The 25,813-nt window shown below is 40.3% G+C and overlaps 2 protein-coding genes across 4 annotated transcripts in view; one reads left to right on the plus strand and one right to left on the minus strand.

The window, feature by feature from the left end:
* rps10 (ribosomal protein S10) overlaps positions 1–3,376 on the minus strand; it is a 4,478-nt gene extending 1,102 nt beyond the window's left edge. The window contains exons 1-4 of the mRNA XM_026346617.1: positions 3,309–3,376; positions 2,691–2,840; positions 1,015–1,189; positions 233–310 (exon numbers count right to left, since the gene is read on the minus strand). Coding sequence (XP_026202402.1) covers positions 233–310; positions 1,015–1,189; positions 2,691–2,840 — 403 coding nt within the window. The 5' untranslated portion in view covers positions 3,309–3,376. The remainder of the gene's footprint in view (positions 1–232; positions 311–1,014; positions 1,190–2,690; positions 2,841–3,308) is intronic.
* Positions 3,377–4,567: 1,191 nt separating this feature from the next.
* On the plus strand, positions 4,568–24,576 carry pacsin1b (protein kinase C and casein kinase substrate in neurons 1b). 3 transcript variants are annotated; one of them, XM_026346943.1, is made up of 10 exons: positions 4,568–4,637; positions 17,867–17,992; positions 20,172–20,328; positions 20,405–20,640; positions 20,795–20,950; positions 21,273–21,448; positions 21,534–21,654; positions 21,949–22,073; positions 22,275–22,471; positions 22,577–24,576. In XM_026346943.1, exons 2-10 carry the CDS (start codon positions 17,933–17,935, stop codon positions 22,684–22,686), a joined length of 1,338 nt encoding a protein of 445 aa, XP_026202728.1. In that variant the 5' UTR covers positions 4,568–4,637; positions 17,867–17,932; the 3' UTR covers positions 22,687–24,576. The 3 variants fall into 3 exon arrangements, with proteins under 3 accessions (XP_026202728.1, XP_026202727.1, XP_026202729.1); XM_026346942.1 differs by lacking the exon at positions 4,568–4,637 and adding an exon at positions 9,879–9,971; XM_026346944.1 differs by lacking the exons at positions 4,568–4,637; positions 17,867–17,992 and adding an exon at positions 19,150–19,236.
* Positions 24,577–25,813: the final 1,237 nt, after the last annotated feature.

The following is a 25,813-nucleotide window of genomic DNA, read 5'->3' on the forward strand; positions in this document are numbered from 1 at the left end:
TACACACACACCAACATCAATCCCCACTGTTTTGGCTAAAACTACTGACTTACGTGACTTATGTTAAGTGTGTCTATATGTGTATGTTTGCATACATGCATAAACATACGCACACATACGTTTAATAATAATTTAACCATTATTGACATTTCATTCTCAACAATAAATTGCTACCCGTCTCATGCCTCAACACTCTGGTCTATTCAAACTTAAACAGCATAGGTATACTTACGGGGTGCAGCAGATCGCCTGTATGCATCTCTGTCAGCCTCCCCGCGGTTAAGGCGGGCCGGCCTCTCTCCTTCCATTCCTGCAGAAAGAAAACAGAACCTTGAACTGCAGTTCTACTATGGATAAGAGTTATTATGCTGCACAAAATGACAAAATTATACTGCATTATCTTATAAACGTTTGGTCTCAAGGATTCATTTGTGGGCATTATTCATGGCCATGTTGGAGAAATGTTTATGCTTTAGGGAAAACAATCCCAGAATGCTTTGCTGTGGCAGAAAATCACATTTAATATTGCACCTAACTGTCGTACACTTTTTACAACCTTTTCTTGTGAGTCACTCAATGATTTAGGTTTCACATTAGATGGTAAATAAGGATATTCATCACCTGTGAAGTATAAGGGAGCATTGTTTCCTAAAGTCTGATTTGAATTTCCAAACTTCTATACATCACTTAAAAGTTATTTAGGTCTAAATCATTTACATTTAAGTCATTTGACAGATGCTTTAATTCAAAGTGAAGTACAAAGCAGCAACATAGCCAAGTCTATTAAACACTTGGAAATAAACGATCAGTGCCTGCAGCTTTTTTTCCTCCATGACGTTAAGCTCTGTGGAATGCTTTTACTCGCAGTTTGAGAATCATCCGTTAGTATACTAGTGAAATCAGTACAATCACTGCAGCATTCTGCAGATTGTGGTACTAGACATTAAGAATTGGTTGAAAATAAACTTATTAAAAGAAAGCATTCAACCAAAGCCACATTTTCAGAGAGCTTACCCTTGGGCCTGGGCCTTGCGGTCTCAGGGCGAGTCTGGCGGCGCAGGGTGGCGGGCACAATCTCAGGGGGAAGGTGGAGGAAGTCTCTCAGGTACTGGATACCCTCATTGGTCAGGTACCAGTAAAAATGGCGCCAGGCAAATTGCTCCTTGACATACCCACAGGACTTCAAGGACTGTAGGAAAAGGGAAAAAAAAATATATACAATAGTATTAATTATTAATTATAGCACCTTTACAAAACGCTTCACAAACAAAAAAAAGACATGACATAGAGCTCAAAGAAAATACACGGCAAGTCTGGACTTGAAACCAATACAGCTAGACTTTAAAACAATGATTCTTATACTAATAATGTCATTACCCAGAATTTACCAACGTTGCTAGCATTAAAACTAGTATCGTAACAAAAGGATTTAGAATAACTTTAGTTTCACTACACACTTTTCTTTGTGAATTCAACCAAGCGTCAATGAGCCCGATTTTATTCTCATTTACCGCAATGAATCTAAAAACGTTCACACTTATTCAGTTGAATGGTTGAGATGGTGTAATTTTATATTGTTCTTCAACTATTTGCTAACTTTACAAGATAATTCATGAGGATGAATCCAGGATAATCATGAATCCAATAATAAATAGTACATTACTATGTTAATTTGACATATTACTTAATCCACTGGTTACTTCTAGGCTGGTTTCACTGTACAGTACTTTTCAAATTTGATAAGATGATCACAGTCAGATTGCATGTTGTAATTTGAATGATCTTTTAACCCTAATCACCAACCCCTAATTTGTAATGTCGACATTAACAACAATTTGACACACCAACATTTTATTTAGCAATAAATGCTACATTTATTTTCTTGGGATCCAGTCAAAGATCGAACAGTCTTATGTTAGACTGTAAATAACATGATACTCATCACCTGTACTGTTTTCATCCACTCACACCAAGTTAAGTTGTTTTCACACTTCAGTGTATTTTCTTTAAACTTGGAACATTTTCCTCTTGGTTCGGTTTATTTTCACACTGAGAAAAATGCAAGTGTACTAGAATATGTCAAATCACGCGAAAACGTTCTCTACGCTTATTGGTCAGATTTGTCTGCCGCAGAAAAAGAAAATTAAATACAGGAAGAAGGTAAATTGTGGTGGACTACTGTATGTTAGAGTGACAGGAGAAAGATGTTTTCACAATGAATGGTTGGTGAACAAACAAAAAAGAAATGGATCTACACACTACCCAAAGCCCTCAAATCATGCGAATAATAGCGTTTGGTCCCGTTTTGGTTCAGTACGCTTTCGCATGCTACATGATGATCGAGACCACCTCTCTTTGGAGGTCTCGAGTGCGAATACCGTGTTGCCACCAGACAAAACGGATCACACAAAAAGGGAAAACGAATTTGGGTTTGATTTAATTGAAATTAAAGCCTGTACGTGTGAAAGCACCCTAATTAGTAATATCAGCATCAAATACATCCTGCCAGTTAAATATGGGTTAGTGCCCATTTGTTAAGGCCAACAATAACTTCACTTGTACCCTTTAGAAGCAACAGGAAGTGCATCACTGAAGGTGCTTATATCCTAGCTGTCACCACATAGACATAAAAAATAACGTTACAAGTGTTTACAGCACCAGTCTTTCGACTTTGAGCTCCGGTTTCTCACCTGCATCGCTTTCATCACATGAAGGTTGGGCACATTCTTGTCAGCAAGCTCGGGATGCTTGGCCAGGTGGACATCTTTCTTGGCCACCATGACTCCCTCCTTGAAGAGGAGCTCATAGATAGCAATGCGGTTCTTCTTGGGCATCAGCATCTGTGTTAAGTTACACAGTTAAACACACATTTCCATGAGCGCACGCAGATTTCAAGAGCTCCTGCTATGATAGCATGCTAAGCTAACTAACTAGCCTGTTAGCTAGGCGGCTACATTTACAGATACAACACAACTGCAGAAGGTCTACGAGGTGCAGTTTTATTTAACCAACACATTATGAATATTTTCAAGTATTCATAATACTAGTGACAATAATTTGTAGACATTAACGTTGACGAAGGCCGCCTGTATTAACCAATAAAAATGGCAGCCGGTCGTGAACATCACAGCCTGGGTTACTTCTCCGCTGTTAAGTTTAATTTTTACTGTTGTAAAAATGTTTAAGGCAAAAATAAGTTCAGGTTTCAGACTATGACATTAATAACAAGCGAACATCAACTCGTACAGTTTAATAGGTGGTGAGATGTTGAAGATATATTTAGATTACTACGCCGGGTCTGTCTTTACCTTTCCACTTGATATGGGACCGGAGCCGGAAGGAACGACAGTCGTTGATCGGGAAGGTTTATCCTCTCGGCCCGGGTCTCCCGGAGAGGCGGCGCCCCCTGGCGGTGCGGAGGGGAACTCCAGCTCAGCCAACAGGCCATAGCTTACATGTTTGGCAATCAAGAGGCAAATAACATATTTGGTTTATTTTAAAAAGGAAAATAAGAAAATACAGTCTGCTAAAAACATAAGTTTAAATCACTAAAAACTGTATTTTTAGCCCTTTTCTGACTTAAGGTAAGGCAACTCTGTCACTTGCTGTCAGCTGATGATACTAGTTGAGTTCTTTTATAATCATCTACAAACAAACAACCTAAGACTGCTCTAAGCAAATGAGTTCTACAATTAAAGTACAGGGATGTCTAAATGCTTCCAACTCCCACTGTTAAGGCATAATCTTTAAGTCCAACAAAACCTTCTGCTAAAACTGCACATCAGCTGGGCAAAATTAAGCCCATATCACCGAGAGACCTGCAGGAAGCTGATACACATACAGATCACACAAATGTGGGACAGTCATCAGTCATCAACCTGATCGCTAAAGTCAACAATTGAGGCAGGCTATGCAAAGCAGCATGTGGCTGCTAGAAATTAAGCAGTTTTTCTGAGGTGGATCTAGTTCATTATTTTACAAGTCTGCTGCTAATCATTAAGGATGTATCTGCTGCCATTTTCCTCATCAATCTCTTGACTGTTTGTTTTGTAAAACCCAAATAAAACATGGTGAGGAATGCACTTGACCTTGTTACACAGTGCACAAGTAAAACCATCAAATGTCTTGTTTTCTCACACAGTAATTTGTAATAATTCCACTATTACTTTCTCCAAAGGGCCTTTATGATATCCTTTCCTTTATCACCAACATTCATCTTGGTCCATGGCTAATTATTGGAGCCATCCACCCATCATCTTAACTGCTTTTCATCTTAAGGGTCTTGTCAGTGCAGGAGCCAGTCCCAGCTGTCATTGGTGGGAAGAGGCAGAGTACATCAACATGCAAACAACACCATCCCACATTGGAGAATATGGAGCGATGCTGTAAAAAGACCTTTACAACATTTTAGTTTAGCTTTTATTAGTTTCCTTTTTAGACATTTATTTTGAAAGCGCATGCCGGAAGTCATGGGGTTAGTCACGCTGCCTTGACACCTCCGTCTCTCGGACCATCCCCCATCTGACGGCTCCTTTCAGCTGCATCCACCGGAGATACAACGGAGAGAGTCCCTGCTGCTGAAGACAATGATCCTATCTTAAAAACACACCCAGAATCTGGACTATATTTTCCTTCCGGTATGTTATTATTTCCATCTCATAACCGCATACAACAGACAGATGAAGGTTGTTATTGATAAAGCTTCTTAATTCACAGCTAATATTGCTGAACCGTTACATTTGGTGTCTGTGAACGCAGACATTTGTCAACCAGTTATGGTGCAGCTGAAACTACACTAAGTGTTTTGCAAATAAAAGTAATTATTTGGCTGCAGATAAACCTGCAGTCTGTCAGACTGGACCCATCCTGCTTCATCACATGACACTTTAATAACTCCGTATTTCCACATGCAATTCATTGCATGCAGTTTGATTTAAGAACATGCATCTCAAGCCAACGTGTCTGAGAGTTGCTGTGCAGAATATGCACAGGGGCTGCGGGTGATTTGTGGAGTCTCTGGGGAGAGCCTGTGCTTCATTTCTTTGATTTATCATTGTATATCAGCGGGTGGAGGGTCAGGTCACAGCACTGCTGTGCAAATGCTGACCTGCATGTGAACACACAGAGAGAGCTCTGTCCACGGTTCTGAACTCTGAGGATGGGATTGTTGCATGGCACAGTAGAACAGGCTGCTGCACACTGTAATGCATTAGTTGAATTACTGCTCTGACCTGATCAAGCTCAGGCTCTGGGGCCCAGTAGGTAAGGACCCCCTGGTCGGGAGCCTCAGTGTGAAGCAGTGTCTTAATGAAAAGTAAAAAACAGATTTAAAAACTACCTGCAAAAGAACTGCACAAAATGAGCAGGACTTTTTCTGCACTGCCAATATTGACAGTGCAGTAGTATACTATTTAATATTCTATTATTTATAATATACTAGGCTACTTATTATTGGGTACATTTACGGTGTGGAATTCACGCTTTTACTTAAGTAAACAATGTGAATACTTCATTCTCATGTCTTAGAGCGCCTGTTACTGATTTTAGTTCCATTTGTTTATTGTAAGCATCACTGTTCAGTTAGTAAAGACACACATTTTAGATGTTGCCTAATTCCTTCATTGAAATATCAGGTGCATCTCAGCATAACAAGACAAAATGTGTCTGAAAGAGGCAAAAATGTAATAGACAAAGAAACAACAGTTGGTGTTAACACTAATTAGTTGATTAATTGTTAATACAAACCGTGTTAATAGTTGATGAGACAATTTCAGGTTGATTTAATCCTTTCTCTGTTATTTTAATTTGACTCCTGTTTTCTGACACTGAGCCATTAATTAGTTGATAGTTAAATTATGAAATAAAGCCTGTTCTCCAATGTTTGTGCAGTTGAAACTGGGTGAAACTCTCTGGCCTACTATGCTGTTTGTTATGGAGAAAGCGCCTCTCCTCAAATCTGATCATAAAACCCATCAAGCTGCCATAACAAGGCTTAAACAAACAGCAGATCATGTGGAAGTCAGGGCTTCTTACTGAGAAATACACCACCAGCAACATGAGTGTTATGTAACATATGAATGATTTCCTGTTTTTAAAATAAAACATAACCTAACATAGACCTAACATAAATGAACCATGTGTCTTCTTGCACACACGTTAAAGTGCTTTTATTTGAGCGAGTGACTAATTGGATTAATTCATGTGTCAGATTAGAGGAACTCATTTGATTTGCAGCATGCGTTTCAGCTCTTGTCTGTTTTCACAGTATGAATGACACATGAAGCGTCATCTCTAATGTAATTAATTAGACTTAACCCTAAGTTGACTTGTTGTTTTTTCTTTGTATAAAAAAAGACAACTTTGACCTTGCTATTCCCAGTGGGCACACAGGCCACTGTTTGCCTCCAGTTTCCTTTTATACTTACAGGCTTGGCACATCTGGTGCTCAGTACCCCTGCCTGGCATTACGTGATTGGAAGAATGCAATTATTCTTTTCTATTAGTCCCTGTAGTCTTTTTAACCTGTGTGGCCTCAGGCATCCAAAGCTTTTCCATCTATGTCTGGGTTTGGATCAATGCAATTAAAATTTTTATTTTATCTGAGTTCTTCTGAGAGTTACCACAGCACTAAGTCGGTTAGAACCAAGTCAATAACTGACAGAGATGACAGAGATGCTCTCATATAAAGTGAAAGAAATACAAATTTGGCTTTGGCTTGAACAGTTCAGTAACTTGAGCCTCACAAGGGACGAAGAGAGAGAAGCAGGGCTGCATTTCCTCAGAGGCCCAGGGGGGGTTGCATCCTCCATCCCGTCTTTCCAGCTGATGTAGCAAATGAAAAGGATCAGGGATTCTGACATTTAATGGTACAGTAGGGAAAAGGGTAGAGCTGTCAGTACATACCAGAGCACACTGTGTTGTGCAGCTGTTGAACTGTGGATCAGCAGGTTACTGTGTTAATAAAGAATCATTCTGGTAGCGTGCACGTTGGCTAATAAGTGAGGTGTTACAGAAAATACACAGATACATTTGGGATTATTTATAAACTATAAACATTATGACTATTTTTCAGATGCTTAAATATTCATCTCAAAACACATTTAAGAAATTAAGATTAAGACATGGTCAAACAACACTCAAAGATTTGGATTTATAATAGAGTATATGCACATGTGAGAATCTAGACTGGTGATAGAATAGTTCAAAAACACAAAGCTACTGTAGCATCTCAGTCATAAAAGACAAATTGCTAAAGTTGCTATTGTGTTATGTATGAGCTAAGATTCACTCCTTGTGTCCACACTGTCTGAGTGTGCTGCACTGTGCTTATACGTTCTGAATCAGCACAATTTTAGCAGCGAGCTTTCCAGTGCAGATGAGCAGCAAGTGGCTTCGTGCCAACATGGTCCAGGCATACAGTGCTTCCCAACAGTGTGGGTGAAGACAGACGGCCAACTGCATGTCTATAACCATGACAATTAGAACAGATTCTAATGGAAACACGACGTAGTTCCAACCTCCAACTAATTGTGACGGTTTGCTGTTTGTGCTGAACACATTTGGGTTTTGGACAAAATGAGAACTTTGAATTTCTCACTATGGCTGTAATTGTGAAAGACTTCTGACTTTCTATAGATAAAATAATGCTATGATTAAGTCATTAATGTTTGTTAATTGATATAAAATGAATGAACAACTATTTTGATAACTTTATGTGTATACGTTATTGTTTTATGGTAACAAATATATAGATAGATAATGATAGTCATTAAAAGTAAAATGACTGAGTAATCAGTAGATGCAGCCCTATGCAGTAATAACAGCGGGACATAATAAATCACAATCTCTTGTCGATGCTAAATTCTTAAACCATCTTACAGCTTCAGAGGAACAAGAGGAGACTATCAGAGGTTGTTGGCTGAAGGTTTTCTTTGCTAGTCTGAGCATTGTCTGATTTATAGAGTCGGCTTTAGAACCAAATGAGGAGGAAGGAAGGAGCTGGGTGTTGACATGGTGACTGGGTTTGTTAAAGATGGGGCTCTGTGTGTGCAGGAGTTTTAATGAGCGTGTGTGTGCATGTTTAAATGGCTGCGACTAATATGCATTAATGTGTCAGTTACTTTCACAAATACATGTATTTAAGATAGATCATCTATAAAATATCACTTAGCAGCGGGAGATACCCAACACAGTTTCTTAAAGCTCAAGGTAATGGATTTTAAGGCATTTTGAAAAGCTTGCTTGGTCCAGTTTGTCATTTTCCAAAATAAAATGACTCGATTGATTCTTTCGGTAATAATTTGAAGATGTGTGTGTAGGTAATTACTATTTATATTACCAATTAACCTGTTGAGTGTTTTCCTGCATAACTGAGTGTTTGTTAACCGAACAAATAATGTGAAAATATGTAAAAATGCCTCCGATTTCAGAAGCAGCAAATGTTTACCATATGTGTTGTAGGTCTTTGCTGACTGAACAGCAGCCTACATAGTTCACACTTACCTGTCTGTATCACTGACGGTGTTTACCCTAAATGGATCTCACTTGTAGCAGCCAGAAGAGTTTTCATTCATGAGAACAACAACAGAGAGTGTATGTGTGTGTGTGTGTGTGTGTGTGTGTGTGTGTGAATGGCTCTCATAGTTTTTAGCAGCTGCTGTGCACTTTGAATGAGTCACTCCATTTCGCCCACAGAGACTCCTGCCTAACTCAGTATCTCAGTCCAGGGCATCAGCGTGTGTGCAGATAAATGTTATTGATGAGAAACAAACTGAGATGGAGAGCATGTAATTTTTAAGAGTTGTATAACAGGAAAACAGCGTCTTTCTGATGATGTCTGATGACTAAAATGAAAGTGAAATATCCACTCCTGATCTCGGTGTCTGACTGAGTTCCATCTCCTGCTGAAATGCTGCATCACGACAATAAAAAACATGTTATAAAACCCCAGGAAACCAGACATAAGTATAACATTGTGTTTTCTATAGGAGGAATAAGACCAGACCTGCAGCCCTTTTCCGTTCTCGTGGTCATAAATTACTTCCTGTATTAATAGGATTTAACACTAAAGCGTGCCCCTCACAGAGAAACGCGATTAGATGACACACAGATGGCACATAGTGGGGAGACGAGCATCTGTCTGTGTGGATGGATGAGTGGCTTTGCGTGAGTCGTTGATCAGTGTTGTAAAGTGAATGGAAAGAAGTGTCTGTTTCAGTGTGAAGTTCCTGCCTATCACCACCAGGGGACAAACACCTGCCTGCTCATATTCCTTTTAGTCACTGCAGAATACTGGAATAACAAAAGAGCTTTGGGTATTTCTCTTTAATTATGCTGCAGCATTCATTGTACTTTAATTTCTCTGGAAAGAATTGTTAAAAGGGTTATTCATCTATTTTATTTTATTTTATTCTTAGTGGTTCTGAGGTTTTTACAAACTCTTCAGCTTTGACATGTGACATTCGCTGTCCATCAGGAACTCTGTATTGATTGATTGGATGCAGCACGGCTGACCTGATACCCTGACTCATCCCACTCTGTCTTCCACAGAAAAGCTTTTATATCTAAAAACTACCTGTGTGACCGTCTCCTCTGCCCTCCCCTGCCCTTCCTGTGTGCCTTTACTTTTGTGATAGCCTTCTGTCTCTTTTCTTTCTACCCATCATTCCATCAACCCGTCCTTCTCTATGCCTGTATCTCTTCTGCCAGACGAACAACAAGGAATGTGTGTGAGAAAGAAATCTCCACCTTTCCTTGCAGCTAGCTAATTATTGATGGCCTAATGTGTCTTCTCCGGGATATGTCAAAGTTCAGCGTGTGTGTGTGTAGGAAAGGCGTGCTACACTGCAGCGTGTGTCACGGCTGCAGCTGATCAGGGACTGTGTTTGACGCTCGGCCTCAGGTGTTGGCTCTTCTCAAAGCTTAAATTACTTGGCGTGACGAGGACTGAGCGGCCGCAGAGGACAGACCAGGTTTAGTAACTCTGCTCTGATCTGTAATGACGTGTCTGCTTTGAGAGTGCTTCATTGTTTAGCGTGAATTCGTAGCTGTGAGCTTGTCAATCGTGTTTTGTGTTAGCCGTCATTTAACAGATGATGAGTTCTGACTCTTATTAATAAATTGTGTATGTGTATGTGTTTGTGTGTGTGTGTGTGTGTGTGAGTGTACTGAAGCCATCTTAGTTTAGGTTAAGTCGGCAATGACCTTGGTCATTATCTTATCTTATCTTATCGACAATGGCATGTCAGTGGTGTAACCGTGTATTATACTTAGTTTTAATACGAAACTACGAGTTGTGCCGGTTTATTTAATTTCTACCTCTAACTTGTTGATCACGCTAGGCTCTATTACCTGTACGGATAACTGGTCTTCAAGTTTTGACCTTTTGTTCCCACTAATCAATTAGAAATTGATTGTTCTTTATTAAGAAGAATACATTTGGATCTGCTAAAAATAGTACACGTATTTAAACCTTTATTATTGATGAAGCATGAATATTGTAGGGAAACAGGAACGAGTTTCAGCTATTCCACTGTCAGGCTGCCTTGACTAATTGACTACTTGAAAGGTTTTTTTCAAGACTTTAATTGTTTGTTTGGATACAGCACCGCAGCCTTTCTCTACATCTATTTAATCTTCGGTGCCCGTCCTTTTAATTCGTACAGTTAAGCACATTTGTACGACACAACTCCTATTCTTCACTGCCGGCTATATACAGATGCCACGAGAGCAGCTGAGGGTTAAGTGCCTTTCATGGAGGCTTCCGCAATACTAACGAAAGAGCTGCCGATGGAGGTGAGAGCGGTACAGATTCTCCTTCCTCATTCACATTTTATTTACCTGCAGCATTCATTCTCACAGCAGAGACATCAATCTGCTGAGGATCCAGAATATTTTGCAGGCTGTAGCAAGTTATTAGGGACCATGAGTTATGACATTAGTCTGTGTGATCTGATCTGAGGTTTAGTTAGTGAATGGGTTTTGTATCATCTGCTGCTGGATTAGCTGTAACATTTAGTTTTTCATCTCCGAACTGTCCTCAGGCTAAAACACAAGCTCGTGCTCAGCGCTGCTCGCCTGTATCGACCTCAGATAGTCTTGACGGTGACGTGAGATTACATCAAACCTTAAAGAGTTCTCTGCGTGAGTCACGTTGGGCGTCTCATCTATCTGTTTACGCAGCAGTGTGAATTATTGATGAATGTGGCTCTTTACAGACATGGCTGAAAATGTTGGTTTCCTTTTATTTAATAAAGAAAAGAAACATCTTTTTGTAATTGACATCCATTATTCTTTATAGTCAGCATTTAACAGAAGTGTTTTTAGACCATACAGACCATCCCCGGTCCTACCTGGTCTGATCCTGTGCCTTGCATGGTTTAATTTGACGATGCACATCTTCATCTTTCCACTATTTTTTTAAAGACCTTTAATTACAATCAAAACTTCTAAGGGATGAGGAGTGATGAGGATCAACAACACAGTTTGTGCTGAGGGAAGGAACACGTGTTGCATTTTAATGTGGATTTCATTACACACGGTGTTTGTGCTGAGAGCAGCTCCACTGACAGATGCATGTGTATAAAGTGATATGACGATGTTACACTCAACAGGAGTCATTTATTGGTCTCTGTCTAATATACTGACATTTCAGTTCAGTTATTATGTTAAGTTAAGCGTCTGTGTGACTGTCGGGATGCATTAGAGAAGGTATATTGGTTTTCGTGCTTTCCCTTGAAGTGTAACCTCATTTTTCCTTTACTATTTTGGAAAATGTCATCGAGTCTTTGCTTTGTTTTCTGTTCCTGTCGTCTTTTATTTCAGATTCAGTTTGATGAATGAACTAAAGCAGAGTACACTGTTTTTTTTCACTTTACTGTATTTTATAGCTCTCATTAAAGTTTGATATTTTCATATTTAAGTATTTAATTATATTACATATAGGTTACAGTAAACAAATCACACATTATCTGATAGATGTGTGACCTTTTTGACGAGAATAGGTGTTAACATGATTGTAGCAGAGTGTCTTCACATTTTTTTAACATGTGTATGTGGGACAATGAATGTGAGAAAAATAAAATCTAATTTCACATATTTCTTAGCATTTATCAGTTGTTGCTCTCAGTATCCATTCTTGATGTAGAAAATAGCTTAGTCTGAGTAATACTGTACATTTTTCTAAGCTTCTTTTTTTCATGTTATTTTCTCAGTGAAAATTTCACGTTTCCATTATTCAGTCATTCTGCATCTAAAATTCTGTTTTTCATGTTGAATAAACTTTGCCAGTTTTAGCAAAGATTCATGAAAAAAAGCAAGAGCAAAATCCTGCAAGACTACGAATCTGACTACAAATCAACTGTCAGTGCCAGTCAACACATACATCCTTTATGCCTTATACGTTTCGTACCTTTTATAGTTTATTCATACATTTTACATACATTAGTATGTCTACAGTGCATAACTGTAGCACTATGAAATACCTACTGCATTCATCCATGTTTGGAAATGAAATAAGATGTAGATTCATATTTTTTATTAAGTGTAACTATTGCGTTTAATGACCAAGGTTGTGATCAAGGTTATTCTGGGATGTGTTCAATACAGCAGGAAAGATGCTGTGGAGGATGCAATCACTTAGATTTTAAAATTCTTCTTACATCTGCTGAGATTTAATATTTCCTTGAAACTTGGTGACCTAGCTGAGCATGTTTACACCTGCCCGAAAACTGACTTAAAAACAGTTTCACCCGTATTTCCACTAAGAAATACCAGAATCCCAAAACATAATACTTAATGAAGCAGGGAGAGTTAGATCATGTACAAAAGTTAGTTCATGTCCTTCATGACCTTATATAACTTTAAACGAAGTCACACTGAAAAGACTATGCATTTTCTTAAGTGTAACATATGTGACTGTAGAGACCATGATCACCCTCACGCTCCAGAGATGATCAGTCGTCCACGGCGCTCTCTTTGCACCACATCACTCCAGTTGCTTGGCAGAGTGATCAAACTACAGCTGAGGCCGTAACTGTCTCTTCTCTCTTCTTGCATTTTGACTTTAATGTTTTACTTTAATACTTTACATTAAGCTGTGAGGGACAGAGCATATGAAATGTGGTACAGGAGGAGTCTGGCTCAGTAATATTCCTGAATTTATTGCATTGAGTGCAGTATTTTACCCCTACACGCAGTTACTGTAGCTTCACTTTTGAACCTCGAGTTGTCTAATTATTAATCATTTTATTGCTGCCATGTCAACATCACGGACTTGCTCTCTGTCCTTCATGCAAATTCAGAACAGCTTAGGTATACAGTATTTGTCTTTGAGTCATCTCCACCCTTCACGTGCTCACCTTATTATGTCATAATCATAATTATGTAGTTTCCACCTACACAAGGGACTTGTGGTGGATGGAAATGGAGCCTCTTTTATTACTTAAAGCACAATTAACTGAAATGTTCTTCTCACAATATCTCAACATTAAGCTGAAATAGTAAAAATGAAATTGAAATTGTATTGTTTTATTTTCACTTTTGCCCTTCATGCACATTAAACCGGTTTTTGAAAAGCAGTTACAACAGTAAATTGATTTACCACTGTTTCATAGATCTTATCTGAAACATTATGTGGAGCATGAAGTGTTTTTTTTTTTTTAAATAAGGGGGAAAGAGACTTGTCTCTGCTGGTCATACTTACTTTTGGAGAGGCTGCGCTTAATTTAATGTGAATAACATATGTTTTGTAGCATCTAAACATCCAGATTAGTTGCTTCAGTAATAATATTTTGAAGAAAAAGCATCAATAGTTAAAGGATGGATGGATTTCTGTGTGTTGAATCTTAATATTTTGAAATAAAACAAAAAGGATAAACATAATAAAAGCATCCCTTTTTTCTAACCTATTATCTTCACCCTGAACATTCATATTGTTTACACACTTTACAAAAGTCTGTTCATCAAAATGTTCCTCGCTGCTGCATCACATCTGTGCCGTTCATAAACAGCAGCGGTCCATCTAGCCCTATGACCGCCTCTTCTCTCTCTGTCTTGCAGCTCTGTCTGAGCCATTCAAGCAAAACACCACAGGATTATCTCTCACTCATTCAGAGACACACTCACATACGCACACACATCAGCTTTTTCTCCCCACACGGTGCTCCAGGCAGGAAGATCTCAGATCACAGATTAGAGTGGCTGTCTCCTCTTCCCCTGCTCGGCACACTGATGCTCCATCGCTTCAGTCAGTCAGAGAGGGCAGCAGGCAACGCTGAGCAAAAATACACAAACAGGAGGGGAGGTGAGGAGGAGGAGGAGAGGGGCTGACTGCTGAAGGAGCCCACGTGTCTCTTTTCTCCTAGCTGTAGCCTTAGCCGCTGTTAATGGAGGACCGGGGGTAAGCTTTTGTTGCTTTTGTGGGGGGCCGGGTTCTCCGTCTCTCTCGGTGTACTGACTGCCTTTGTCCTGGCGTTTGACTCGCTTCACGTGTTGATGCTACTGGTTTGCCTTGCTGGGAGTTGATGCCTGTGCACTTGATTTACAGGGATTGGGGGGATTCTCTGTGGTCTCGCTTGTTTGTGAGGATGAACATCTTTCAGTGATGAAAGAGGAGAGAGAGTGAAGAATGAATCAAAGCGGTGTCATGATGACTAAACCTCAGATAGCGTTTATTTTCTATGTATGGAGTAGGTGTTGTCTTCAGTCTACAACACATAAGTCACTGGATAGAGCACTCTATATTAGAAATACAGTCAGATTCATGGCATCATTTCTGTCTCACTTATTATTTCTACTTGTTGGCTTTAACAGTACGTGGTAGAAGCTAGACATTGACTGTTTTCCTACACTGCAATCATCCTTTATGTGAGGAAGGCAAACGGCTATGCTGAACAAAAGCCCCCTCTCGGCGTGTTGCTAATGGATTAACCAAGCATGATAAGCACCCACTTCTCTACCCTGCGCTGCATTCGGTCAAGGCGTTTTGCCCAAAGCTGCAGGATTAGTTCGCTGTGGAAATGCCCTTTGATTAACTGGATTGTGGGTCTTTTGGCGTCTCCTCACTTATCTCATTTCATGTGCCCTTCATTGTCAAAACTATTGCTTCAGCCATTGCTCCATGGTTGACCCAAATACCCATGCAGCTCCCGCCCCTCCCCCTGACCTCCTATTAAAACACATCACCGCTCTTTCTATTGTTTCATATCTGTCTGCGTGAAACCCTTCATCATCATCAGCTGCGCTTCTTAGAAGTTAGACTGTGTCATACTGAGAAATGAAAAAAATCCAGTGCCCTTACTGTTCAGTGTTGCATAATATTTTGTGATATTTTATGTTATTACTGAACAGATGTCTGTTTTCGCTGTGTGGGATATAGGCACAAAGGATGATCTGTGTCTTACAGAAGTAGCTTGAAAATTTAAGAAATGTAATGAATTACTTGATGGTTAGATGAGAAGATTGATACCACCCTCATGGCTGTTTGTTAAACATAAAGCACCAGCCATTAGTTGGCCTAACTCTGTCACAGTAATATTTAATCCTCTCAGAATTCCCTGTGACCTCTTATGTTTAGGGTGTTGACAGGGGGGTCTTACCTTTGACGAGAGCTGGGTTTCCAGCCTTTATGCTAAGCTAAGAAAAAATGTTGAACTTTTCCTTTAACATCTAAAGGTCTTCATCACATATTGACTTGGCTCATTTTCCAGCATGTTATTGTTCAGTGCAGCAGAAATGACCTCACGTTATAGCAGTATGACATCGTATAAATCCTTCAAATGCTGTCACAGTCACATCATGTGTTTATTGATATTTTGTATTCCAGCAGAGACACAGAGAAAACCTGTTTGTAGCTGCAGCTGACAATTCGCTGCACCGATAAGAGCCCTCCTCGTTTTGTTGTCATGCTGTGTTTGGCATCATTTGCATCCCCACTTTGCATCCTGATCTGCATTTCTGTTCACTGTTCTGTTTTTTTTTATGTCTACAGTAGCTCTCACCATTCATATCCAACTCCAGATTTTTTGTAATATAATATTAGTCTAAAACTAATCTAAACTAAAGCAAACACAATGCTGGACTTTTTGTATTATACAAAGTCGGTATTAATTAAAAACTCAGGTGCACTCATATGCAACTGGGATGCTGTGATGTCTCATGCTTCAAATGAGCCTACAGTTCGCTGTACATCACAGGCAACAATTGAAGGATAAATAGTAGATGCTAAAACTTCACACAGTAGAGGAATGGGAATAAACCCACTCAGTAATCTCTATTAAGACATACAAAAGGAGTAGAGGATTAAGCTAATTAATCTCTAATATCTAGTCATATATGGGGTTCATTAGTTTGTTAGCTTATTTCTGGGCAAACTGTGATCATGTAATTAAGGATCACAAATCCTAAACAACCATCACTACAATATCACATAACAAATTCATCAAATGCTGTCACAGTGCTCACAAAGTGCTTATTGATATAATGTATTTGTGTATTTTTGTCATATATACACAAACTAAACTGAACCATTTCTTGTTGTGAAATATTACCTGAGATCAAATTACTTTTTACTTGAAAATGCAGGCAAATTAAGTTATTTTCCATGTTTTGAGAACAGAATGCAGATTAGGTTTTAGGAAGCTCTGGCTGTGGTTAATTACAGTGTACTAGGAGCTTATTTTAACTTGGGCACGCTGTGTGAACATGTGGCAGTTTAACAGTGTGGATCCTTTTAGAAGTGCAGCGTGAGCTGTGAAGTGAACCTGAACAGGGTGGATCTGATGAGGCGGCAGCAGCTCTGGGCTAATGTTGGCATTTACAATGTCTGTGTATGTGCACACCTATTACTCTGGAGGTTTGCAGTCAATTTGATATAGATCACCACCTTTGTAATTTCTGTTCTGTTCTTTTTCAGATATGTAAACGCCATCAAACCACCCTTTCACCATCTATTGGCTATGAAATTGCATTTCTTTGCTGTTCGGTGTTGCTTTGTGATTTTAAAAAAAAAGTTAACTGTCTCCTCAAAGAAAGGCCTTCACTCGTTGGGCTCCTATAGGCACATGTCTGCTGAGTAATCCATTTATAGATTATGAAGTACTTTCCTTGCTCTAATTTCAGCAAATTCCATTATTAGTAATCATGTCATAGCTATTAATTGGTGCAGCAGCAGAATGTGTTACAGCGAGGCCTTGGGATAACATTAGTTGACTAGAATGAGAAAAGATTACTCTACAATTAGGCTGCCGGGTTCTGACAGAGGCTTTGTGAGTCAGTGCCACTGAAAATGAATAGGCAGTCATTACATCTATTGACAAAGTCGTCCCGGGGGGAGCAGAGGAGTGAAACAGTCGGAAGCAGTCAGGGTGCGAAGGTTGTTGCTATCTGAAATCGGTGTAAGGGAAGTGTTGTGAAGTAAAGTAAAACACTCTGCTGGTGAACTTTTGATTTTCCCTTGTTGATTATCACTCACCATGCCACCTCCAGTTTGGTCTTAATTAGTTCAAGAAGCCCATTTAGTGTCATTAACTAACAAAATGCTAAATTTAATGTGGATTTTTCATTTTATTTCATCTTTATCTAAATTTCTTAAACGCATATAAAATCTGGGCCGTGAATAGAGTTCCACTAGCTGCTGCCCTTTAAAAGGCAGCTTTAATCCGTGTGGTTGATTTCCTCTAAGCATCTTGCATAACCTTTTTATGTACATGCTTTTCACTGGTTACTTAAGTACTTTACATCCATTTTGAAAAGCATGAAATAAGAATTAAGATTAGGACCATAAAACAAAATAAATGCTACATCCCTCTGTTCACACACCTCGCTGTGTCTGTTGCTAACACTCCTGTGTGCTCGTCTTCTCCCACAGTGCATGAAGAGCGTTACTCTGCTGCAGACCACCACATCCTGAAGCCACCCTGCCAAATCTGGGACCATGTCTGGAGCCTACGACGAGTCCGCCATCCAGGAGGAGACCACAGACAGTTTCTGGGAGGTGAGACAGTAGGGAGGAGACCTTAACAGATTAAATCTAACTGGGAACTGACACTGAACCTGCTTTATCTGAAAGAAAGATCTGGGGTCTCGCTTATCAGCTGTGAGTGGACCCACATTTTTTGCACATACTCGTCAGTATTCATAGCACTAGATCATCACCAGTGTCAGCACACTCCAAGTTAAAGTCTTTCTGCCATTTGTTTCCTGATCGAGTTGACTAAATCAGCTAAATCTCAAAACTGTTAAAGTACAACAATGATTTACTATTTTGGTTCTGTAGGTGTCATCCTCCATCAGGAGCTTCTCACTAATAATTACCACTGTTTTATCTCTGGATGACTCTGTGAGCTGCTATGTTCAGCTCTTTTTTTTACTTCTATTACAGTTCTTATTACTGGTGACACTGTCTCTGCACTCATGCTGTCTTTTCTGTTATTGTACAAGCCAGTTATGAAATTGCTAAATTAAATGTTTTGATGTGCAGCGCTTTATTTTCAGTATCTCTGCCTTATTCCACAAAGCCCTTTTTCTTCACATAGTTAATTTTTCTTTCCACTCAGAAACCTTCAATCCAGCAATTATTGAAAGCATGAAATCCCTTTTAGCTTAGAGTAACATTTGGGCAATAATAACATTTAGTTCTGATGTCATGTTTCCCTGTGTTTTTTTTTTTTTTTTGTTTGTTTTATTTTCTGAATATGTTACAAATGAGGATTTTAGGAGGACCCAAAAATTCCAGGGTTAAATGAGTAAGAATGGAGTTTATTGAAAAAGGATGATAACGGGATTGTCCAGGAACCGGGCAGCGAGAACAGGGACAGGCAGGGAACAAAGACGCAAAGTAACAAAGGAACAAGGCGAAAACAGAACCGGCACATAAGTAATGACTTAACTAGAAACGTGGCCAAGCACAAAGTATAAACTAAACGCGCAGAGACAAACCGGAAAATGGGCAGGCACAAACAAGAGGAGGCACAAGGTCCAGGTTCAAACACGGTCTAACAAACATGAAACAAGCCACAAACTCAAAGTTTCAAAACACAAGTTACCAGCTGGCAGCAGAGTTCTGGACGAGGGAGAGTTTATATAGGGAGGTGCACAGGTAAAACTGATTTAATCAAGGTGAGAGGGCAGGAAGACACGGGTGGAGCTGCTCATGGTGATTAGCAGAGTGAGAGCACAGGAAATGAACCAAATAGGGGCATGGCAGGAAGCGGCTGGGAGAGACAGGAGTGAGGCCAGGTGAGTCTGAGTAAGAGAGAAACAGAAAGGGCAAGGACAGGTAAACACAAGGGGAGGATCGTAACGTGACTACATGAAATCCACCTGGTCCAAACTGGTTCTTGAGTTAAGTTTGTGTAGGTCCATTGATTATATATAAGAGCTGGTGACGAACACAAGAAAATGTTCACCACAGACACTAGTACGGATAATACTGACTGACATGCTGATATTAAAACACAGTATACAGCATGGATGTGTTTAGCATGTGCTATTCTCTCTTCCTTTTCCTCTCAAACTCAGCTGTGTTGTATCCTTTTCCTGTGTCTGCAGCCAGGCATTGTGTTCAGGATTCAGCTGGAGCAGCAAAGGTGTCTGCTTCCAGCACACAGTCACTATATCACAGTCGCTCACTGCGTTAGAGTCGAGCTGCAGCAGCACGGACTGCCTGCTGATGACTGACTCGGCTGGCTGCTCCTGATAGAGCACGGGGCTGGTGTGGATTACAGTCATTTATCCTCAGGCTTCTTTCATTTAGTCCCTGTTTAATATTTGTTGAAGTTGATTTTCAGGGTAGTGGGAAAAACATCAGCAGAGTGATATTTAATAAACTATCCTATTTCTGTGTCACAGAGGTACAGTAAGCTGCAGTAAGCTGCAGCAGTAACCTGCAGGATGCTGACCCCCCCCCCTTTCTCCAAAGCTAACAGCTCTCTGGAAGGTTACTGCTCCTGTGTCTACTGAGCTGTAAATTATATAACATCCATCCTGCTTTTATTGCATAACTCCACACACAGCAGCAGGGGGCCCTTCCCTGCCGTGTCCTTTATGTCCATTAAAGCCTCACCTGTGTCACAAATCAACACAAAATATTTGAGATACGTCTGAGATATTTGCGATAGCAGGCAATTATATACATTTCTAGGAAGTAACTTGAGATATTGTATTTATGTAAGGTTGGAAACTACAAACGGACAGTGAAGCGGATTGACGATGGTCACAGACTCTGCAATGATCTGATGAACTGCATCCAGGAGCGCGCCAAAATCGAGAAAGCCTACGCCCAGCAACTGACCGAGTGGTCCAAGAGATGGAGGCAGCTGGTAGACAAAGGTGAGCAGCGTCTGATGTCTGTTTGCTTTTAATATCAATTGTTCAGTGTTGCACTCACCTCGCATCCTTCCGCCAGGGCCTCAGTATGGCACAGTAGAACGGGCCTGGATGGGGGTGATGACTGAGGCAGAAAAGGTGAGCGAGCTTCACCAGGAAGTGAAGAACAACCTGATCAATGAGGACTTCGAAAAGGTGAAGAACTGGCAGAAAGACTCGTATCACAAACAGATGATGGGTGGATTCAAAGAAACCAAAGAGGCAGACGAGGGTTTCAGGAAGGCCCAGAAACCCTGGGCCAAAAAGCTGAAAGAGGTGAGCGAGATTTATTTATTACAGAGCTGAAACCACAATTAATCAATAAGTTGACCTGAAAAATCATCTGTGACAAAATATAGAGAAAACGTTGGTGTAGAACTGGCTTTCTGACACAGCTTTGCATGTTCTTTATGTCTTGTTTCTCTCGTAGCTCGAGGCTGCTAAGAAGTCATACCACATGGCCTGCAAAGAGGAGAAGCTGGCGTCCACCAGAGAGGCCAACAGTAAGGGAGAGGCGTCTGTGACGGCTGACCAGCAGAAGAAACTCCAAGAGAAAGTGGACAAGTGCAAACAGGATTCACAGAAGGTGAGAACGTCAGCTGCTGCAGCTCTAGGAGGCCTGTACGATCATCATTAGTCAAAAGATGAGAAGTCAACCATGGCTTTTCTTTAGTGAAGTAAACCCTGATCTGCTTTTATTGCTTTGACCTTTACACTTTAATTAAGATTCTTGTGCTTCATTTGACATGTATTGTCCTTTCAAGGTTAAAATGAGTCACATTTGATCACAGAAATGAAAATCAGAAAAATCTAGACAAATAAAGTGTCATTAAAATGTTAGTCTTCGTGTCACAGAGACATAATTTATTCATTGCTGTTAAAAATGTGTTGTTTGTTTCCCAACCTAGGCGAAGGAGAAGTATGAGAAAGCTCTGGATGAGCTGAGTAAGTGCACCCCACATTACATGGAAAGCATGGAGCAGGTTTTTGACCAGTGCCAGCAGTTTGAAGAGAAGAGGCTGAGCTTCCTCAGGGAGGTGCTGTTGGATGTCAAACGCCACCTCAACCTCACAGAGAACCAAAGGTTTGACTCATTTAAAACAGTCGAGGAGACGCGTTCATCTGTTGATCGTTAACTGCACACTCAAACCTGTGCTGTGTTTTCACAGCTATGCTACAGTATACAGAGAACTTGAACGCACCATCTTGTCAGCCAGCGCGCAAGAAGATCTGAAGTGGTTCAGCAACACCCATGGGCCCGGCATGCATATGAACTGGCCCCAGTTTGAGGTATGGAAATACAATTTGTATGAGAGTTAAGACAGGCCAGAAGGGCCATATCATGATGGGGCGGTGAGGTACATGCTGTACAAAGACATATATTTTCTCTTGATGATACCAAATGGAGAGTGAAGTGTTAGCGTACACAGTCAAGTGGCAAATAACAGGCAGCTTTGAGCTTCAGTGATCTTCTCCAGTTATTGATTATTATCACTTGAAATTAGTCTTAATCAAATGTATGATAGAACAACGGTTCCTGTGCAGTGTCAAAAACCTGAGCAAGTTTAATCTCATGTTTTGCAGGAGTACAACCCAGATCTTGCCCACAGCATCACTAAGAAAGAGAAGTCAAAGAAAGGCAGCGATGGGGTCATGCTGACAAATGTCACGACAGCAGTAGAGACCGCTCAAACTGGAGACCGGGGAAGGTAAAATCTGATGCACTTCTTTTAATTTAATTAGTAACAATTGTAATCCATGATAATCTATAATTACAGCCAAAACAATCCTGCTCTGTATTAGCATTGATACTAGTAGCATTAGTAGTAGAAGAGTGAAGTAGTTAATACGTACCAAAACAAGCTTGAATGCGTGGATATTTAATGTTCTGCTGAATGTGCCGTGTTCAGTGTGAGCAGCTACGAAAAGAACCAGGCGCACACAGGCTCCACAGAATGGTCGGACGAGGACCAGACGGCCCCGGACTCAGGGAACGACACCAACGGAGGGACTAATCCCTTCTACGAAGACGTAGGCAAAGGTGTGAGAGTGAGAGCACTGTACGACTACGAAGGCCAAGAGCAGGATGAGCTGAGCTTCAGAGCAGGTGAGCATCACACCTGGAAAGTTACCGAGCTTTCTGAGTTGACGGTGTGTGATATATAAAGTAGATTTGTGTCAATAATCATTTCTGTCTCTGTTCATTCAAAAGGGGACGAGTTAACCAAGCTGGAAGAGGAGGACGAGCAGGGCTGGTGTAAAGGTCGTCTAGACAACGGCCAGCTGGGTCTTTACCCGGCCAATTACGTGGAGCCCATTTAAACTGTTCCAGCTGAGGATGCTTGTCGCTCAGCAGAAGGCAAACCCAGACTGAACTGTCCAGTCGTAACTGCACATTGCCAGAGACTTCAAAGCAAAGCTTCCTCTTCCCGTTGGGCACAGTGAGCCGTCTCCATCTCAGCACTCATCACAGACTAGGCCGTACTGAAACAAGATCACCTCCAGATATACTGCAACTGAAGCAAAATATTTACGTGTCTTTCTGTGTGCAGCTGTCGTGATGCTAACATGCCATACAGTTGTTCCGTCGTCATGCTGTAATATTGACACCATCGGTTGTGCCTGGATAGTGAGAATGAGTTATGCGTTGTGCATTTCATGTATATATTTTAATCTTTTTTTTTACAGTCTGGATGCTTGTACAGTTTTTCTTTCTCATGGAACAGTGTTTGTGTTCTCTGTGAAATATTTACATGTTTAACTTTAAAGGACTAGTTCAAGGTTTTGGGATTTTCTGCACTTGTTTGTTTTCTAGTTAGTTAGATGAGAAGATCCATACCACTCATGCATCTGTATGACAAACGTGAAGCTGCAGCCAGTGTCAGGTTAGCTCAGACTGGAAACTGCTAGATTTGACTCTGTGTGAAGGTAACGCAGCCCACATACTAGATCCTCGAAAGCTCTTTAAATAAGTTAGAGGTCCCTTGTTCAATTTAACGTAGCACTCGGCTGTGACACGACAAACCAGACGTTGAGCTCCAGTCACTTGGACGGGCACAAGTGAATTTGCATGTGTGATTTGTGATGAAGTGCTAGGTAATGACAGCTTGTGCTAAAAACAGGTGTTTAGGGGGTGAACCTGGAGGCAAGTGAGACCTCGCAAAGAGACCACAAACATTTACACAGTCATTCAGGAACAGTTGAAGATATAGCAAATACAAATAGACCAACAGTAAAGTGTCATCCATCATAAAGAGGACAGGCTGTAACCCTCCAAAAAACATCCTATCAGAGACTATGATGAGTTTTTACTTTGTTGTATTTGTCTTTTTTCTTACACAACTGCAGTTGTTTTTATTATGTATGATTTAAGCATTTTCTTATTTTTGAAAATGACTTTACTAATTAATATATAATTAATAAAACAGGGTGGAGTCAGGAAGAGGAGGTAAGCAAAGCACAGGTTTGTCAGTGTCAGACTGTGAAAATACTGGTTTAATCTGTGGAAAAATGACATGCATTGGTTTACTTGTAATGTATTAGCCCATATTTATTAAATGTAAGACAAAAGATGTTATCTATTGAGCTTTAAAGACAGAGCCGGGCTGCTGCCTCCTGCTTCCTGTTGCTGTGCTGAGCTAACCAGCTCGTGCTTCTTCTCATCTAACTCTCTGCAAGAAAGCAAATAAGCCTGTTTCCAAAAAACGTATTCCTCTAATGGCTTTAGTGTTTTTCCTGCTTCACTTGACAGCATGTCACAGCATTAGCATTTTGAAACGAGATAAAAGACAGTTCACCGTTTGGAAAAAAAAAACAAAAAACACATGGACACACAGTCTCTCAACAGAGCTTCTCTCTGAAATGGAAATATGTACTCTCCCAAACACTGAAAGCACTGTTTACATTAACCTCTGCTGCTCCACCCGTCTACAACAACGTGCCTGTAACTATTACCTGTCATTTAGTTTCTCCTCCTGTGCGTCTACATGTATTAATAATTCAGATGCCATGAACAAATCCTGCCTGGAAACTAGAAACTTTTGGCTGGTTTGTGTGGAGATAAGCTTCATATCAGAACCGAGCTTTTACGTCTCTTTAAATTCCTGCAGTTAACGAGGCCTGTTTACTGGGAGTCAATGTCGGTCGCTCAGCATTATCAGCTTCCACCTTTTAGCTCTGTGATTATGTGCATGTTAATGCTCCCGCACACTGTTTACTGCTCTGATCTAGACACGTTCCAGTGCATGACCTCAATTTGTTTCTGGCAAATCTTTGACAGTTGACTGAACTGAAAATCAGGATGATAATGATAATGCCATTCATATGTCAGTGCATTTCCTGTGTACCAAAATGTATTAAATAGGTTTTTATTGTTAAATATTTGGTTTTAAGCTTAAAAAAACGAAATCAAATATTATGCAATGCAACATTAGGGGGCATGTGGCAGTGCATGTTATATGAGATTGGTGTGTTACTTCTGGTAGCCCCAGGTGTTGGTGAATACTACACCCTCGTCGATGAGGAAGACGAGTGTTCCCTTACCGATGCAGCCAGAGAAAGCTGCAACAAGAAAAGCAGAAAGAGGATCTGTCTCTGAAATATTAATGAGACATTTGCCCTCTCTGCTGCAAGAAAGATATTCAGAAGTGTCTCTAGTTATGTTGTTTATGCTTCGTTGTGCATTTTAAAAATTGTTGCTCTTCGTAATCACTGGACTCCCAGTGATTAAATAAATATTGCCTTACAGAAATCCACAACCCTGCTACTCTGAACAGACTGTCGCGTTCATCCAAGCGAAAGAGAGCTCGCTTCCAGAGAATCTGACTCCAGCTTATCCAGCTCACTTTACACCGGCACAGCACGTAGGCCCTCTTTGTCAGTCTGAAGATCTTCTTCTACTGTCGAGGTGTGTGCTGCAGCTGCGCCATCCACTGTGAAACTCCTGTAAATTTGCCTAAACATTGAACAAAATGCTCCTGTGTTTCTGTCCTGAAACCTATTAGAAGACTAGAGGGCTTTTTTTTAGGATAGTGCTGTAATTTTTCCAAACTGTAGTGCCTGTTCATCTGCATAAGCAAAAAAAAATAAAAGATGTCATCAGAAAACTCGGAGGCGCATCTTGCGAGTGTGTGAGCCTGAGATGAAGCTGTGGAGTGGAATTTAAAGATGGGTGAAGCCATGCTTTAATACATGTCATCACTGAAACACCAAGCTGCGTCTGCTGCATGTTAGAATTTCTATTATAGCGTTATTTAGCTAGAAACAGTGACGGGTTTCTTGAATTAGTAAAAGAGCAGCCAATTATCAGCAATGTGTACTTAAAGTAGCAAAAGTAATGCACTTATTGCATCTACAGCAATTCATATTTTATAGTTAGGTATGTAAGAGCTGTTATACTTTATACTTTACAGCAAAATTCAAATGTGTACACCATGCTAAACAACATCTC

This window comes from Anabas testudineus, chromosome 5 (assembly GCF_900324465.2).
Source record: "Anabas testudineus chromosome 5, fAnaTes1.2, whole genome shotgun sequence".
Lineage (NCBI taxonomy): Eukaryota > Metazoa > Chordata > Actinopteri > Anabantiformes > Anabantidae > Anabas > Anabas testudineus.

Excerpts from the sequence above, each read along its gene's own strand:
- pacsin1b (XM_026346943.1), top strand. The coding sequence starts at position 17,933 with ATGTCTGGAGCCTACGACGAGTCCGCCATCCAGGAGGAGACCACAGAC. Across the intron at positions 20,641-20,794 it reads GGGCCAAAAAGCTGAAAGAG|CTCGAGGCTGCTAAGAAGTC; the intron begins GTGAGCGAGATT and ends TTTCTCTCGTAG. Across the intron at positions 22,472-22,576 it reads TGAGCTGAGCTTCAGAGCAG|GGGACGAGTTAACCAAGCTG; the intron begins GTGAGCATCACA and ends TTCATTCAAAAG.